This window comes from Wolffia australiana, chromosome 4, assembly GCF_029677425.1.
Source record: "Wolffia australiana isolate 7733 chromosome 4, ASM2967742v1".
NCBI classification, from domain to species: domain Eukaryota; kingdom Viridiplantae; phylum Streptophyta; class Magnoliopsida; order Alismatales; family Araceae; genus Wolffia; species Wolffia australiana.
The window spans coordinates 9,679,617-9,697,207 of record NC_135838.1 but is presented as its reverse complement, the minus strand read 5'-3'; the positions used below and the strand labels follow the sequence as shown (position 1 = coordinate 9,697,207).

Here is a 17,591-nt window from a genome sequence, read left to right as displayed (position 1 = left end):
GCTAATTTGTCGTTGTTTGATTAGGCTTATGCAATGAAATTTATAATTCCTTTCTCAATTTAGATTTTAGTAAAATGATGAGTAAGGAGTCGAACCCTAGAGAGGCAGTCTGCAAGAATTCTGAGTGAATTAGTGAATTTAAGTGGAATTTCAATGTAAGAGACTTGAAGAGAGAGAAAATTAAGAGAGTTTATGAAATTTTTAGGATTAAGGTATTGAATGAGAGAATTTTTGAATGAAATTTTGTGTGGAAGTTCAGATTAATGAGAATTAAAGAATTGAAACTTGAATTTTGAATTTTAGAGAGAGAAAGTGAAAGTTTAATCTAGAGAGAGAAAGTGCATGAAATTTGGGGATTTTTTGTCTAAACAGTCAGATCTGTCAAAAATGACAGATCTAACTGATAGAAAATGTTGAATTATGATTAGATCTAACTCCTAAGATAGAATTTTTGGTTTCTAACCAAAGATCCTCTGCTTCTCTCTAAAAATTCATGAATCTAGGGCATATACCTTTCGCCTATGCCTTGGCGTGTTAGAACTTCAAGAAATCACGAATCTGAAGAGGTATGAAGACTTACAAGACTTTGGAGAGGCCCCAATCCGGATCTGAACTGTTGAAATAAGCTGTGTCCTCCAGGCCAATTGTATTGGAGCTCCAAATCAAAGTTCTATTTCGCCACCTTTCTGAGCCCAATTTATAGTGTTCTTGGCTCAGAAAGGTGGTTAGGATTATTACAAACAAACCCTGAAAATTTCAGGTCATTTGGATGTCAGGGTGAAAAGTTATGATTTTTTGAAGATTTAGGCCTATTTTTGAATTTCTCTCTCCTCAGGTTGTTAGCCGATCCACGTGGCGCGCTCTGATTCGCCGCGCGGTGGGCCCTTTGTTCAAGCGCTAAGCCTCCAATTTGCGCCACGTACCCCTTCATAACAGAAAAAATTCGGTTAGTGATAAGTGTGCTTTGCACACTAGAGGTGAGTACAAAGCGCTCAAGGCGCGAGAGCTCGACACGTGGCCCTCTGTGCGTGGCGCGCACCGCGCTATGCACAGAGGGCAGAAATACTTTTTTTAATTCGAAAATAGCCGATTTTCTCCGAAAATGAACAGTAACGGGTGACGTGGCGCGTTCTGGTTGCGCCACGTCACTCGTTTTATTTTTTATTTTTTTTTTAAAGAAAAAGCGAAATTTTTCCGCTTTGTAACAGTAGAGGGCGACGTGGCCTTCTGCGGAAGCGCCACGTACCCCCATAAAATCAAAGAAAAACCATAGAAATTGCCTGGAAAATTATAAAAAACCCCTCGCGGTTTAAAAAATCAAAAAAGTGCCCTCAAAACAATAAAAATTTGATATTTACGCCTGTGATGAATAAAAAAAGTCCGAGAATGATTTTTTTTTATGAAATAAATTTCATTTCTTGCTCTAAATCATTCCAGAAAATTCTAAAAAAATGTGAAAAAATCAGAAAAATTATAAGAATATATTTTCAACTGAAATAAATTCATTTGAAAATATATTTTGACTTTAAAAATCCTTTTTCCATAAAAATAAAATCAGAAAATTGTGCATAATTAACTAAAAATTCATAAAATTGTAAAAAATCAACTTTTTTTGGAAATTGCTTATATTTTCATAATGATAACATGCAATATTAATGTTTTAGGTGAAATTTTCTTATAAATTCCATGATTTTGCATGATAAAATTGCATGTTATCACCTCCCTCTTTTTTCCTCCCTCTCTCTCCCTCTCTTTCCCTTCCTCTCTCTCCCTCCCTCTCTCTCCCTCTCTTTCCCTCCCTCCCTCTCTCTCCCTTTCTCCCTCTCTCTCTCCCCCCCTCTCTCTCTCCCTCCCTCTCATTTCCTCCCTCTCTCTCCCTCCTCTCTCTCTCTCTCCCCTCTCTCTCCCTTTCCCTCTCTCCCCCCCTCATTCCCTCTCTCTCCCCATCTCATTCCCTCTCTCTCCCTCCCTCTCCCTTTCTCTCTCTCTCCCTCCCTCTCTCTCTTTTTTCTCTCTCTCCCTCCACCCTCTCACTCTTTGTCTCTCTCTCCCTCCCTCTCTCTCTCTCTCTCTCTCCCTCTCTCTCTCTCTCTCTCTCTCTCTCTCTCTCTCTCTCTCTCTCTCTCTCTCCCCCTCACTTAGGGAATGGGGATCGGATCGGATCTGATCGTTTGAATCCAGATCGAAAGATTCGAACGAAGAACTGCCGATACGGACCGATGTGCTCAAATGTTTCGATAGAACAAACCATTTGTTCGTGTTCGAACAAATATTTCGAATCGAACAAACAAGTTAGAACAAATGACCAGTGGCTCGCCGGGGACAGCCCGTAGCTGGTGGTGCTGCACTGGTTAGAATTCGGATCGGATCGGGTTCGTATCGGATCTGAAATAGAATGATCGGCATTCGGATTCGATCGTTCGAATGACCGATCCGATCCCTACCCTCTCTCCCTCTCTTTCTCTCTCTCTCTCTCCCCCCCTTTCTCCCTCTCTCTCTCTCCCTCCTCTTTCTCTCCCTCACTCTTTCTTCCCCCCTCTCTCTCTCTCAAATCAAGTTTATGGCCCAATTACTATGGGCTACTTAAAAATACTAGAGTGGCTCTGGTGTTCTGGCTTTGCGATCCTAGGGCATCCGATCTCGAGTACGGCTGTTCTTCATTCTTGATTTCTTGTTTTTTTTATCCGACCGATTTATACCTACTTTCTCACACTTTCAGCTTCTCCGCCCAATTTCATTGGTCCAAATCAAAGTGAAAACTTCAATCGATATCCCCTAATTCCGATTCCACGATTGTTCTATAGGATTCAGGAGGGATCGATGCAAACAGGCGAAATCAAGGAGGAATCCTTCTCCATGGAGCAAAAAACGATCGTAGAAGCCGTAATCGATCCAAGACGAGCTCGATTCCCGCGTTGCATCGTGTGGACTCCTCTCCCGATCATCTCCTGGTTCATCCCGTTCATCGGCCACTTGGGGATCTGCCGAGAAGATGGCGTCATCCTCGACTTCGCCGGCCCCTATTTCGTCTCCGTCGATAACTTTGCCTTCGGCGCCGTCGCCCGATACCTTCCACTGGACCGATCGAAGGTCTCCAGCCCTCTTCCTCTATCTCTCTCTCTCTCTGATCTAACTCGTGGACGGATGACGTATTGACGTGTTGGCAGCGTCAGACGTCACGTCAACCTTCCGACGTTCTGGTTGACGCAGAGCGACGGATGACGAATCATCATATTTCATCCATTCAGTCATCCTTCATCCGTCCTGTCCTCCAATTCTCTGGCTGATACATATAAGTAATACTTAATTCATGATTATTATTATTCTTTTGAGTATCTTTTTTCCAGAAGTTTGTAGTAAATTGGTTTATTGAACTTATGAGGCAATTTTCTAATATTTCACATACTTTTACTTATTCATGGCCATGTGGTTGCAGATCCCAACACTCGCGGTGCCATGGGATGAGTCACTGAGGAAGAGCACCGTGGAATTCCAACATAAACCATATAATCTTCTAACCTGCAACTGTCATTCCTTCGTCGCGAGCTGCCTGAATAATCTGGCAGACAACGGAAGAGGAGAGTGGAATGTGGTGAAACTGGCAGCATGGGTTTTCTTCAAGGGGAAGTGGGTAGACAAGAAGGCAATTCTAAGATCATTCTCTCCGTTATTTGTGCTAATCCTTGTTGGGTTTCTCATCGGCGGTTCCATCTTCTTCATTGTTTGGCTTGTCTTTTCCCTCGCTCTCACTGGCTGGTTCCTCTTTGCTACCTTCTGTTTTAAAAGCCTGATTCAGCACTAGCCCACTCTCCCTTTTGAATTATCAAACCCTTCATGTACACACATTTACGGAGAAAGATATAAAGAGATCCAAATATATGCACATGGAGGGTGACCTGAGATATGAAAAGAAATGCATTTAATACTTTTGGTGTTTACGTGCGTTTGAGAATATCATGTTCAATCAAATGCATGATTTCAGGTGCTCACGTTCTAGTCAGTCAGCAATTGATGTCACATCTACAAACCTCTGTAACGGCACTGGCTAATGCGCTATATCAAGAGTTGGCATATGGTTGGGAAAGTGTACTTCTTCTTAGACTTCCATGAGATCAGAATTTCTCCCATGAATACCTCAAGTCTGGTGATAGATTTTAAATGTTAATTTGCATTATGAGAAGAACAATCCTTGACCATGCGAATGCTTCTTTTACCTTAATATACATTGTAGTGCTTGATCATGTGAGTCCCAATGTCTGGCCATCAACTAGCTTTGATTATGAACCTTGTAATGATATTAGCATGATATGTTCAGAGACAAGTGAATACCTACCAATCTTTGGTGTTGTATCGGATAATCTAGAGGAGTGCCCTAGTCTTTAACATGGATGCAACTCCTCTCGGAATGTTACATACTTCTTATTGCAGCACATTCCTACCAATGATGGGGCAATCTTACATCCCATAATATGATTGAGAGGAGTGATATACGTTAGTACAAACTGGAAACTTATAAATAATTTATCCATCATGGAGTTGTTGAATTCCATGTATTCTTCTCCTCTATCTGATAAAAAAGTTCTATGCCCTTTTCTGGCATGTATCCACATCAATCATGATATGTCTGCCTTAACATTTCTTCGGCAGTCTCCATTTTCAACATTTAGACTTGGGAACTTTTCTCAAAAGGCAGTATTAGTGAGTAGCATATGATTCAAAATCAATTGCACTAAGAATGCTTCGTATGAAATCTCCCTTTGCCAATGTTCCCAAGCTCATAAAGATGAGACTTTTTCACAAAGTTCGAGATCTTTTCCTCCATAAGATGTCGCTAGAAGAACCGATCACCTGGGAAAGCCAACATTTTGGAGCATCTCCAAAAAATCTATGGTGGATTAGTCGTATTAGGATGCATTTGCTTTTTGGTCATGTTGTGGAGCAAGTCTACGCTTCATAGGACAGGGGAATATGTATCATCCTCAAATTGTGTATATAATAGATAATGTGCATTATATTATCAATTTTGATGCATAAAATGATGAAATGACATGTAAGTGCCTATTATATATGTATTTTTTAGCATTGACAAGAACCCAGATATGTGTTTTAAGGGTCAGGGGTAAACTAGACTAATTTAAGCAACAAGAAATGACTGATCCAATTTTATGCATCAAATGTTACACCTTTTAGGGATATTTTAGCATCATTGTGATGCTAAAATATCTGGGTGAAATCATCATGTTGAATTTTATATGATTCAATTTCCTAACAGTTGATAGAGATGAACTCATTGAACCATCTTTCTTTTGAAATTATTATTATAAAAGGTGAAGTAGACTTTGGGCCTGACTGTTTTGTGGATTTAATTATGTTTCAGGAGCTGAGTTTGAATTAAGATAAACAAAAGTAAAGAAAGAAAAAGAGGGGGCAGCAGCGAAGCAGCCAGCGGCCAGTCAGCAAGCGCAATAGCGCTCAAGCTAGCTACATGTCAGCAAGCACTGGAGCACTCTTGATAGCCACAGCCAGGGATGCAGGGGGAAAATGTATCAGAAACAATGGTATTCTACTTGTATTTGTAAAATAGAATGAAACATAATTAAAATTTCAATTTGAGAATTCAATCTGACCAAAAATTTTTGATGTAGGAGACTGAAAGTTTCTCTAGGTACATAATGTTTGTACTCTATTAAACAGTTTTCTGTTGTTTCAAGACAAAAATATAGGTATTGCATTCAAAACAAATATTGGAACTCAAGTTCCCTAGGATTTATTAACCAAAACTTTTTTACCTCTGAATCTTAAAGATGACTTGAGTTACAATGTTATTGGCATCTTAGTTGCCTTTCATTGTTAACATCCATATCAATCAACCGTAATTTTCCAAGGAAGGTCTAAAAATATATCTCATCAATATAAGTAAAAATATGAGAAGGTTTATTAATTTAAATAGATGAAAATCAGTGTGCCCGTGTGATTGAAAAATCAATGGGAATTTCTTGCTGTGATGGAAAATGAGAAATGTTAGAAATCATTATTACTTTTAAAGATAAAAGTGTTGATTGCATTTGATGTAAATGTACAAAAAATATACGGGTACACATGATCAAGTCCAATAATAGAACAATACCATTACATAGGTTAACCAAAAGAAGGTCACTATGGTGCTCAACATTAATAATGTCTCAAAAGTAATGATGTTGTTAATTGATACTTGAGAGAAGAAAACAACATTTTGATATTTAAATTTTTGATATTAATAGGCATGCAAGTAAAATTAATTTATGAAACAAATTTCTACTTTTTTTCAAATTTTACGTATAATGTGTCGTTCATACATGAAAGTTAAATGAAATAAAAAATAATGAATATATTGATGCAAAAGCTTATTATGTAAAAAACTATTTTTAAACAACATATTAAAATCAGCAAGTAGCTAAATGTCATGTTTCTAAATGGTATTATTGAGAAAAATCAAAACAGATTTAGTTAAGTGCATAGTATCTCCTAGATTAGTGGTGTTTTCAAAAAATATATACACATATATTATGAAAAATCATTTAATATTTTAAAATTCAAGAATAAATGTTACTTAATTTGATATGAATGGAGTATGCCTGGTTCTATCAGGCATTCTTGTTAAATATATATTGGTTTTACCATGACTGATGAGGTAAACAGTTTGAAGGATATTAATGTAATATTATTCCTGACTCCGTAGTTCATTTACCTTGGAAGTGATTGTGATGAATCAATATTTTAGAACCTTGTGTGTTTTATGTATGTGTCATTAAATCCTGTTGGAAATCATGAAATACTCCTACACAGGAGTAATCTTGATGGTGTAGCCCTCAAGTTATCTAGTTTTTATTTTTTTTGTTTTTCTAAATCTAGGTTAACATTTCCTGTTTTCGCTTAGGGTTTTTCCTTTGTAACCCAAGGGGCCTATATATAGGACCCCTAGGGTAAGAGCAAGAACAAGTCTATTTGGAATTTTTGGAAAAGAAGAGTATGTCCCGTTTTCGTGTGAGAAGAAGAGAGAAAGAGGGTGAGAGAGAGTTGGGCGGAACGGAACGGGGCCGGCTTGGCCGCCCGTCCCGTTCCACCCCCCCCCTTCCTGTTCCGTCGGTTTCACCCGACGAAACTCTAGGCGGCCGCAGACGCCGCCGCCGCAGCCTCCGCCGTCGCAGGCCGCCCGCAGGGATTCCGGTCGCAGCCCGTCGCCGCACGCCACGGGCCGCCCCACCTGCGGAGCCGCCGCCGGGCAGCCGCCGCGACGCGCCGCCGCCGCGACGGGTGGACACCGCCGACGGGACAGCCCGCCGCCGGGCAGCCGCCCGCGCGTGGGCTGCGCCGCCATGGGGCCGCCGCTGCCTCGCCGCGCCGCGCCGCTTTTTCCGCCTCGCCGCGCGATTTGTGCCGCCGCCGCCGCGCCGCCTCGCCGTGTCGCGCCCCTCGGCTGCCGTAAGCCGTTGTATCGTTCGCTGCCGTATTCGCCATCCGGCCGGCTGAACCTATCCGCCCACCGGTCGTCAGGCCCCCCAATGCCTCTACGACGACCCCGTGGGCGTTGACCGAGTGGAGAACAGTCACCCTCGGCTTCTACGAATTGAGGCCCCGCGCAGGACCTTTCCGGAACACCCACCGACAAGCGGGACATACAGTCCAAGATGATCGTCCCCGAGCCGGACGAACTGACCCACGCTCCCGCCGCAGGACGTCGACCACGTCCGTCCTGCATCAAATCTCTTTTACATGGCTAGTTGAAAAAAAACCCAACATTCTACCAGAGAGGTGACACAACTTGGAAATCCCATTAAATTTAAAGTATTTTAAGGTAGTCACTCACCAAATCTTTTCCTTAACACATGAAATTGCATTTTTGGCTGAAATGATAATTTATGGGACCATCTTCTTTTCAAAATACAATACTCACCCCTTCCCAAATTCATAAAAGTTGAGTTAGGCTCATTCAAGGTTTTGTTATGCTTGGGTAAAACTCCATAATAAATAAAAGTACCAGGTGAAATAACACCAATGTTTCTTTCATAATGATGGATAGTTGAACCATCAATTATCCCCCAACTTATTTGCTATGACATTTGTGAAAATATCATAAAGCAAATGCCATAATTATAAAGATCAATCAGTTTATGACTGGCCAGTCCCAAATTATTGGGGCTTGAAAGATGAAGATAATAAGCATTCATGGAGTCACCAAGGGAATGTAGTGTTGATATGGCTGGAGAAGGACGTATAATATTACTTTGAGTCTTCTGTCAACAAGCCCTTGTAAGAATATAATGTGATGAATGACATGAGAGAGCTTCACAACAATCTGGGTCATGAAAAATGGTCTCATCCTGTGGTGTCTGTACCCGTATACTTTCAGAGTAGTGTCTCCTTGCAATATTAGACTAAGATACCTCACGTAAACCCAATAAAGAGGAGTGTTGGGACTGAATACACTTACTTTTTCTCACTACTTTGGGTACGCCTTACAATGAGGGTAAATCATGCATAAACCATCAAGTTCCATCAATAAATAATTTTTATCGTTAATGTTCAACAGCTTAGCTGTAAAACATGGGCAACAAAGAGTGATAGTTGACTGTTGATGATAATTTTCATCATGATAATGCGCCATGGCAAAAAAATGCTACAAGGGATTGAAAATTAATCTGTTCCAACACATTTTTTTGGTACTGTATACCATGGTTCAATAAAATTTACTAGAAATTTATCGGGAATTAGTTAACCAAAACTTTTCACATTCACATCATTGTTTTACCCCATAGAAATGAGTCATGGAATGGTGTCATGTCTATCTAACTTATATTTCCTGATGATATCTATGTGAATTGATAAAAATTCACAATGAAGGCCGAAAATATATATTGTTAACTTATTTGGCAGTATCGGAGGGGACATGTATCAAAAGTATAAACATCACTCTCCATGGTCGATAAAAATCTAATGCACATTTCTTATGTTAATGTAAGTAATAGATGTTGGCAATCATGTCTATCATGTTGCAAAATATTTTAATACAACCCATTACACATCACTAAAATATTGATTCCATGTAACATACTAATTATGGAACAATAAAAGTGCCCAGAGATCCAAATCCAATAAGATTAGCACATCCATACCCGGATTAACCAAATATGGGTAACTTAATACTCAATTTTATCAATCCAAAGCATTAGTAGTAATGGTGGTAAATTTTGAAATGGTATGCAGTGAAAAAAATCCAGTATTCTAAAATTTGACATTAATATAAATTAGTGTAAATTAATTTGAGAAACAAAAAAAGTGGTAAAAAAATTGATATTGTGTTGTCTCCCAAATGAAATGGCAAGGAAAGAAATGATTTAAAAAGTTGATCTATTATTGGTTAGGTAGGAGTTATAATTTTACCCCATATTAAATGATCCATAAGGAGCTCAAGATCATGTTTTAGAAGGGTATTGTAGAAAAAAACAAAGCTTGTGTAGCTAGGTGCATAATCCCTACTAGTTGAGTGGTATTATATGTAGACTAACTTTAATCCAATAAGCAGTGTCCCTTATACTTGGCAGCATCGGCTCTGTAAGGCTGAATAGCGTTCCTGCTTGACGGTTTGGTTTGCAGTCCAGCTCCATTTACCATTGTAATCAAGGGCCAATCTCTGTTCATCCTGCGGAAACCTTTACATGTCTATATTACTTCTTGGGAGACCTACACCCCATAGAGGTTATATGCCCGAAACTATTCATCGGCTTGTAGGTACTGACACAAGGTTTTACTTCTCTCTCTTCCAGATTTAGGGATGGGAAATTTGTTGTTTTTCATTGAACAAACAGTGTTCATCAACGAATGAACACGTGAAAAATATATGCTTGCATTCGTCTTTGTTTGTTAATGGTTCACAAACGGACTACATTTTGAAAGGCCTGTATTATTAGAGAGAGAGAGAGAGAGAGAGAGAGAGAGAGAGAGAGAGAGAGAGAGAGAGAGAGAGAGAGAGAGAGAGAGAGAGAGAGAGAGAGAGAGAGAGAGAGAACAAGAAATGCCCACGGGGGAGTGGGGGAGGGGATCACTGAAGGTTCGGGGAGGCGAGAGGGGAGGGGGTGGGGTTGGGGGGGGGAGAGAGAGTGTAAAAGAATAAAAAAATCCTCGTGAATGCCAACCATTTGGGAAGGGTTCATCTATTCGCGAACTGTTCGTATTCGTTCACACGTTCACAAACAAACGATTTTCCCATCTCTATCCAGATTAATATATCACTGATGGTTATCCTCCTCAATAAATGTATTATTTAGGAATACTAAGCTCTGAATTTTTTTCTGTGAGTGCTTTAAGATTCATTATTAAGTAATGTGCGATGAAAGAACCTGGTATTATGTGGGGTGTTTTGCATTAGAAAATTTTTACGATGGCATCATTTACAAAAAAAATAAACTAAATGTTAATGGAATGAGGTTAGATGGATCTTTATGATGATGTTCTTCTTGACCCACTAGTGCAGTCCCATTTATAGATAAGATGGATCTCGCGTTCTTGATATGTCATTGGGTCACATCATTGTCAATGTCTATGAGCCTTATTGTCATTTTCAATGACAGAGAATCAACCACACTGATAACGACATTGAGGTGAAGATTCTTGTGTTGACATTGACATGATGATATACAGAATGTTCAAAACACACGACAATGAATGCTGTTGACGATTTGATTGTCAACGATGTTATATTTTCATTAGTAAAAAATGAAAATAAATAACTACGATGCTCTAAACATGATAATGAAACAAAGCTATTGAATCTTATTATATATGACATAAAAATACTAGATGGTTGGTGAAAGCAGGCCATGTTATGGTAGATGAGCTGTTTTAAGGCGACCTGGACAAGTGAGTTTTTGTTCTACACCAAGAATGGACTAAAATTTAACGCATTCCAATCTCACATTTATTTGAGGTAAACTTAATTTTAAAATTTAAAATTATTTTTTACGCTGCACATGAAACATGTATGACAACTCGTGACTCCCTCGTCCATAGTCCTCTTTGTTGAGGCAACATTGACACAATCTTCAATTTTCTGATTTTTTTTAATGAAAACTTATAAATCCTTTTTTGGTTGGTTGTAAACTTATAATTCAATCTTCATACAGATTTGAACTACTCACATCCACATGAAATTATAAAACATACTTCTTTACATGGTAAGTAAGAGCATAGTTTTGGACTGTCCCGGACATGGACGATGGACGGGATGGGATGAATTTCGTCCCATCCGACGTCTGAATTCAGTGCAGGGATGAAGGAGGAGATGGTTTTTTCGTTCCACATTTCGAAAACCGTCCCATCCAGTCCTCCCGGGACAAATTTTTGTCCTGTCTGGAAGGAAACCATCCTGTCCCTCGTCCCGGACGAAAAAGTTATTGCAGCGTTTGCACGCGTCTCTGATCTCATTTGTCTTCTAAAGAAGCTAAAGCGATACTCTTCTCGGTAGAAAACTAGGCCTTGTTACAGCCATTATTGTCCTGGGAAGGTGAGAGAGTCGGGCCCCCAGTTCTTTTAGAACTAGATACACAGACTCGTTTTATATTTTTAATATATAGATTTTTCTAAGTTTTTTTTGGGAATGTGGAGGAGAGAGAATGCAAAGAGACATGTACAATTATTTCTGAGCTGCGTTAGTTTGCACGTGCATGAAAATACAAGGACTTTGATGCAAATTGTCGTAGCGAGGCCACGTGCCTACATCTCAACCGTTGTATGTGAATCTGACAGTTTTCCGTCCAGATTAGTCTATCCATTGTCCAAGACCTCCGGGCGGACGATTTTTTCGTCTCACGGGACGAAAACCGACCCATCCGGTGGTCCGCGGGACGATTTTTCGTCCCGACTTCCGTCCATATACTTGGATCGGGCGTTTTTTCGTCCGGGGACGAAAAAGTCGTCCCGTCCGCGTCCATGCACTATATATTGGGCTTTGGGCCGGAGGAAAGTATACCAACAGGCCCAGCAAGGAGCACCTTCTTCTCCAACGGGGCTCAGGTAAACCCTACAAGAAGCAGCGAAGAGCAAGCATAAACCTAAGCTTCAAAGATGGGCGGCAAAAGGAGAACAACTCTCCCCGAAGATTCGTCCGAGTCGGAGAGCAGCGATGGCTCCGACCTCGAGAGCAGCTCCCCAGAACCTCTCATGGAGGAGACGACGACGACGAAGAAGAAGAAGAAATCGAAGATGAATGCGGGCTCAGCAGAAGCTGAAGCCAGCGACGTCTCCGGCGACGGAGCTGCTGCTTCTACTGTCCAGAAATCCATCAAACCCATGGAGAGAAAGAAGAAGCGCAAAGCCGAGGACAAAGCAAGACATGGGGCGGTCGAGAGAGAGATGCCTCCGAAGACGACGACTGAGAGCGCTGTCGCCCAAGCTTCGCCGTCTGCGCCTGGCAGCGGCCTTCCTGTTCATATTTTCATGGAGCTCACTTCCTTGGAGTCTTCTGCGAGGGAGACGGCCGCTGAATCCTTGGCCAACGAGCTTCGTAGAGCTCAGATTGAATTCGAGAGATCTGAAGAGGGCTGTCGATTTGGGAGTTCGGGGGCTGTTCCTCTTGATGCTGAGAAAAATGATGGATTGGATGCTTGTGCTCCTGCTGTTAGATACGCTGTCCGAAGGCTCATCCGTGGGCTTGCCTCTTCCAGGGAGGTAAAATTAAATCCAACTCAATTACTGAATCTTTATTTTGTGGAGTCCAACTCAATTTAATCGCTTGTTCATGGAATGAAAATTGTCGGAAAGTTTAGGAAGAATCACTGAGAATGTAGAACAATCATAATGGATCTGGGAAAACTCTTGAATAATTTTGGGGTCCATTTTCCTGCTTGATATTTGCTTGGTAGTAGTTATTTCTGAAGAATGGTTGTGGTGAAATGAATTGATGCGGGTTTGGGCTTATCCTTTATATTGTCATGGTGCTCTACTTTGAACTGTCAATTGTCTAGACCACAAAGGCCTTAACCCTATGAGGAAAGTTAACTTGTAACGAACAAATACAAATATTTCAAAAAAATGGCGAAACCATTTGAAACAAACTTTATTACTCCATGTCCCTCTTCATTATCCTGCCTTCGTCATCATTATTCAAATTTGGTCTCTGCTTATAGATTATCAGATGACTATTTAAATGTCATGGATCATCTCTGATTTCACACTGTCTCTTGTTTAGTGTGCTAGGCAGGGATTCGCATTGGGATTGACCGTTGTGCTCAGCTCAGTTCCTGCTATACGCCTGGATTCGTTTTTGAAGCTTATTGCCCAGTTCCTCGAGGTCTCATCCTCTAAGAAGGGTCAGGTTTGTGCTCGTCATATGGCTAATTCATCCTTGGCTTTCTCTCTCTACCTTGTAATGTTCACTATTTCTTATTTTTCTTTCTGGGTTCTTTTAGGAGGTGAGAGATAGTCTTATTGGGCGCCTCTTTGCCTACGGAGCTCTCGCAAGATCAGGGAGAGTGGCGTCTGTCTGGGTTTCTGAAAAGAATTCAACTTTAATTAAAGAAATACTGACCCACGTTACATCGCTGGCTGGCAAGAAAAGGTACCTGCGAGAGTCTGCCGTTTATGTTATTCTGGATTTGGTAAAGGAGGTGCGTTATTTATCTTGTTCTTTTCTTCTGTGTTTAGAGGCCATCATTTTTTCCTGATTATTTCTAGAATCTGATATGAATTCTGCGCCTTTTTCTTCTGATTTTCCAGCTTCCTGTAGAAGTAGTGTTAGAGCATGTCTTGTTCCATGATGGCTTGCGTGATTGGTTTGAGAAAGCCTCTGAAGTTGGGGACCCAGATGCCTTGTTTTTAGCGCTAAAGCTGCAGGAGAAAGCTCCTAATTCAAAGGCCTCAGTTTTTGGGAATCTCTTGCCTCATCCATTCAGTGCCAACACCTTCTTTTCCAGAGAGCATCTCTCTCTTCTTTTGCCTTGTTTTAAGGTAATTCCAGCTTGTTTATAAATTTCACTTGATTCAATGGTTGATTGAGTTTCTTTTCTATTTTTTGTACTATAGGAATCCACGTTCTGCCTGCCCAGGGTTCACAGCATCTGGCATTTGATTATAGATATTCTCTTGCCATCTGTTGCGCCTGCCAGCGAAGATTCTATATCTACTTCGAATTCCGCCAAGAAGCAGAAGAAAGCCCGGAAAGCAGACTCTTCGGAAGATGTTGCCAATAACTTCCGATTCTTTCACGAGGTTGTTATTGAGGGCTCCCTTCTTTTATCCTCTCATGAGAGGAAGCATCTGGTATTCGATATTCTGCTGCTCCTGCTTCCAAAGCTGCAGAAAATGGGCATTGAAGTCGTTCTATCCCACAAATTTGTTCATTGCTTGATGGATATCTTGTCTACGCGGAGCTCGTGGTTGTACAGTGCAGCTCAAAATTTTCTTCGAGAAATATTAAAGTGGGTCAGTGGTGATGATGACCGTCGCGCTGCAATCATACTGTCTCTTGCCAAGCACAGTAACTGCAGATTCGACAGTGTTACTCAAACAAACACAGTCAAGGAATTACTCTCCGGATTTTCAACCTGCTCTGGCCGCATGCTTCTTGCTCAGAACTTGATGAGCCTGTTTGTTGACGAAGGTGGACTCGCAGATGAGCCTTCTGATGCCAGCCAGACGACGGACGAGAACTCCGAGAGGGATTCCCCAGAGAGCAAAGATCATGTGGGAGCGCAAGGAAACACAGATTTCATGAAGAATTGGATCATAGAGTCCTTGCCCCGTGTATTGAAGACCTTCAAATTGAAAGCATCTACAATCGCTTCTGACCCAGAGGAAGCTCTGAAGCTTGCCGATGCAAAGTTTCGGCTGCAGACAGACATTATCAAGTTCCTCGCCGTCCAAGGCTTGTTCTCTTCATCCCTGGGCACCGAAGTGACGTCTTTTGAGCTTCAGGAAAAGTTTATCTGGCCCAAAGTAGCGACGTCCAGTTCATTGTGCAGGTCATGTATCGAGGAACTCCAATTATTGATCGAGGATGAGCAAAAGGGAGATGAACTGCGTTTGTTGCCCACTAGTCAGGACGCTAAGGACCTCGGATCGTTCTTCCTATGTTTCCTCAACACTCTGTGCAACATTCCATCTGTTTCTCTCTTCCGGACTCTGAGCGAAGAAGAGGAAAAGGCATTTAAGAACCTGCTTTCTGCGGGTACCAAGCTTTATCAGGAAGTATGACTATTATTCTCTGTGAAATCATTTTCTTTTTGGTAAATTCCCCTTTCCATCTCTTAATATTTGATTGGCCTTTGTTTCCTGTAGGAACGGAGGATCGGCGCAGGGTCAGAAGCCACCAAGCTGCATGTGCTGCGATATTTGCTCATCCAACTGCTGTTACAACTTGTTCTCCGGATGCAAAAGTTATCCGATGTGGCGGCGGAGCTCATCATTTGCTGCCAGAAGGCTTTCCCTGGGTTGACGCTTGTTGATTCGGTAGATGAGGTCAATGAACCGGATGACGATGGCGACTCCCCAGAATTGATGGATGTTCTCATGGACACTCTGCTCTTTCTGCTGCCCGAGGCTTCGGGTCCCATGTGCTACGCCATCGAACAGGTACCTGGAAAAGACTATTCCTGATTCGACATGGTTGGGCTTTTACATTAGGTCACTCTTTCTGATATTCTTGCTGAAATTACTATCTAATAGAGCATCTTCTTTCCAGGTTTTCAGATTTTTCTGTGACAGTATTACCGACAATGGACTTCTCCCAATGCTACACATTGTAAAGAAAGATCTCAAACCTCCCCGTCGTCAGGCAGCTGATGCGGAGGATGATGAAGATGACGACGACGCTGAGGACCTCCTTGGCATTGAAGAGACAGAGGAGGCCAATGAGTCCAAGGCCCTTGGAAGTGAATACAGTGAAGAGGAGGATGATGGTGATGATGATGCTGATGTCGATGATGCAAAGGAGCAGGAGGCGAAGACAGAGAAGGATGCATATGAGAGCGACATGGATGACGATGCCATGTTCTTGATGGATTCATACATTTCCCAGCTTCTCAAGGAGCGACGGGAGTCATCTGCTGCCAACACCGCCCAGTCCCAGCTCATGTTTCTCAAGCTCCGAGTCTTAACCCTTTTGGAGATATTCCTTCAGAGAAACTCAGGTTCGGCCTGCCACCCTCCTCTTTCATCTTCTCTATGCCTGGATAGCCCTCTAATCTTTCTTTCTCCCAATGCAGGCGACCCTCGAGTGGTGACCATATACTCATTTCTGATGCAGGCCTTTGTCATCTCTCACTCGTCTGATGGAAGGAAGCAGTTGGGGGAGCGTATAGGCGGCATTCTTCAAAAAAAGATCTTTAAAGGGAAGGACTTCCCGAAGGGCAGCGAAGTGGAAATATCAACACTGGAAATCCTACTTGGAAAGAGCTTGAGACTCGCTCTGCGATCCCGCATCAATCAGGTTTCTGTGGTTGGGGAAAATGCGGCCTTCTGGCTCCTAAAGATCATAAACTCTGGCGGCTTCTCATCCTCTGAGCTGGAACCAGTCTTCGAGCTACTACGCCGCCTCCTTGACGATTACTTTGACAACAAGAAGTCACGAGTCAAGTCAACATTTATCAAGGAGGTCTTCCGACGCCATCCGTGGGTCAGCCGCCAGCTCTTTGACCTTCTTTTGGATAAGTGTGGCGCTGCCAAGTCCGAGTTTCGCCGGATCGAGGCGCTCGAGCTCGTCGACTCAACTCTGAAGCTGCTCGCGCGGCCGCCCCAGAAGGGTGGCGATGACGGGGGCGATGCCGGCGCTCCCAAGTTCTTGAAGAAGCGCTTGGCGTCCCTCTCTGAGGTCGTGCGCCAGGTGCTGAGCAAGTTCCCCCAGAAGCAGTCGCGGCGGGCCGAGGTCCGGCGGGTCTGTGGGAGAATTCTAGAGGCTTTGACGTCCCACAATCTTCTCAAGTCCTTCGCCAAGCAGTTGACCCCGGAGGTTTACTCTGCTTGGGAGCCGAAGCTGGGGCACCAGTTCCAGCACCTGAAGAATATTTGAGAAGACCGCCTGAAATTGGTGGAATTAATTTAATGTTCGTTATGAATTTGTTGTTCTTTTGATGTTTCTATATGGAGAGAGTTTCTTAATGGGAGACCATTAAATTGGTTGCCCGTTTGTTTCTATATGGATAAAGTTATAATATCCGAGAAATCTTCCCTGAGCTTGTTGTCCAGTGCCTCTGATTTTTACTATTTCCTCTGAAAGGAAAGCTTTTTGATGGACTGCCTTATGCCTGTTGTGCATTTGTCTCTACATTGAGAGTTTTTGCATCTGAAAGTGTATCTGAAGGCTGCCAGACTCAGAGTTGAAGACCCTGAAGAACCCTCCAACTTACATGGAAGACGATTTATTCCATCTTATAAATGTTTCATTAGATTTTTTTATATGGAGGAAGCTGCTGAGTAAACGCCATTAAGTTATTATGCTCTTTTTTTTCTTTCCTAAATGAAGGCAGTTGGCTTTGATGTTCTCTTGTTTCTATGTGGGTATATTTTTTTGGTTTGACACTGCTTCACTCCTAAAAAGAAACATGTCTGTTATTAGCATGGAC

General features: G+C 42.0%; 2 protein-coding genes across 8 annotated transcripts; both read left to right on the top strand.

Moving 5' to 3' along the window:
- Window positions 1-2,484: 2,484 nt before the first annotated feature.
- LOC144701873 (protein RTE1-HOMOLOG-like) lies at window positions 2,485-5,621 on the top strand. Of its 7 annotated transcripts, none has more exons than XR_013581123.1 (5): window positions 2,485-2,644; window positions 2,805-3,090; window positions 3,437-3,643; window positions 3,983-4,086; window positions 5,378-5,621. XR_013581123.1 is itself a non-coding variant. In XM_078573671.1 (5 exons), exons 2-4 carry the CDS (start codon window positions 2,821-2,823, stop codon window positions 4,047-4,049), a joined length of 528 nt encoding a protein of 175 aa, XP_078429797.1. In that variant the 5' UTR covers window positions 2,485-2,644; window positions 2,805-2,820; the 3' UTR covers window positions 4,050-4,086; window positions 5,378-5,621. The 7 variants fall into 7 exon arrangements, 6 of the variants coding, with proteins under 6 accessions (XP_078429797.1, XP_078429800.1, XP_078429798.1 ...); XM_078573671.1 differs by having other exon boundaries at window positions 3,437-3,627; XM_078573674.1 differs by lacking the exon at window positions 3,983-4,086 and having other exon boundaries at window positions 3,437-3,627.
- A 6,435-nt stretch (window positions 5,622-12,056) lies between these two features.
- Window positions 12,057-17,201, top strand: LOC144701871 (DNA polymerase V family). The gene is made up of 8 exons (XM_078573668.1): window positions 12,057-12,702; window positions 13,223-13,348; window positions 13,443-13,640; window positions 13,750-13,980; window positions 14,056-15,219; window positions 15,310-15,603; window positions 15,713-16,160; window positions 16,236-17,201. Exons 1-8 carry the CDS (start codon window positions 12,100-12,102, stop codon window positions 17,036-17,038), a joined length of 3,867 nt encoding a protein of 1,288 aa, XP_078429794.1. The 5' UTR covers window positions 12,057-12,099; the 3' UTR covers window positions 17,039-17,201.
- Window positions 17,202-17,591: the final 390 nt, after the last annotated feature.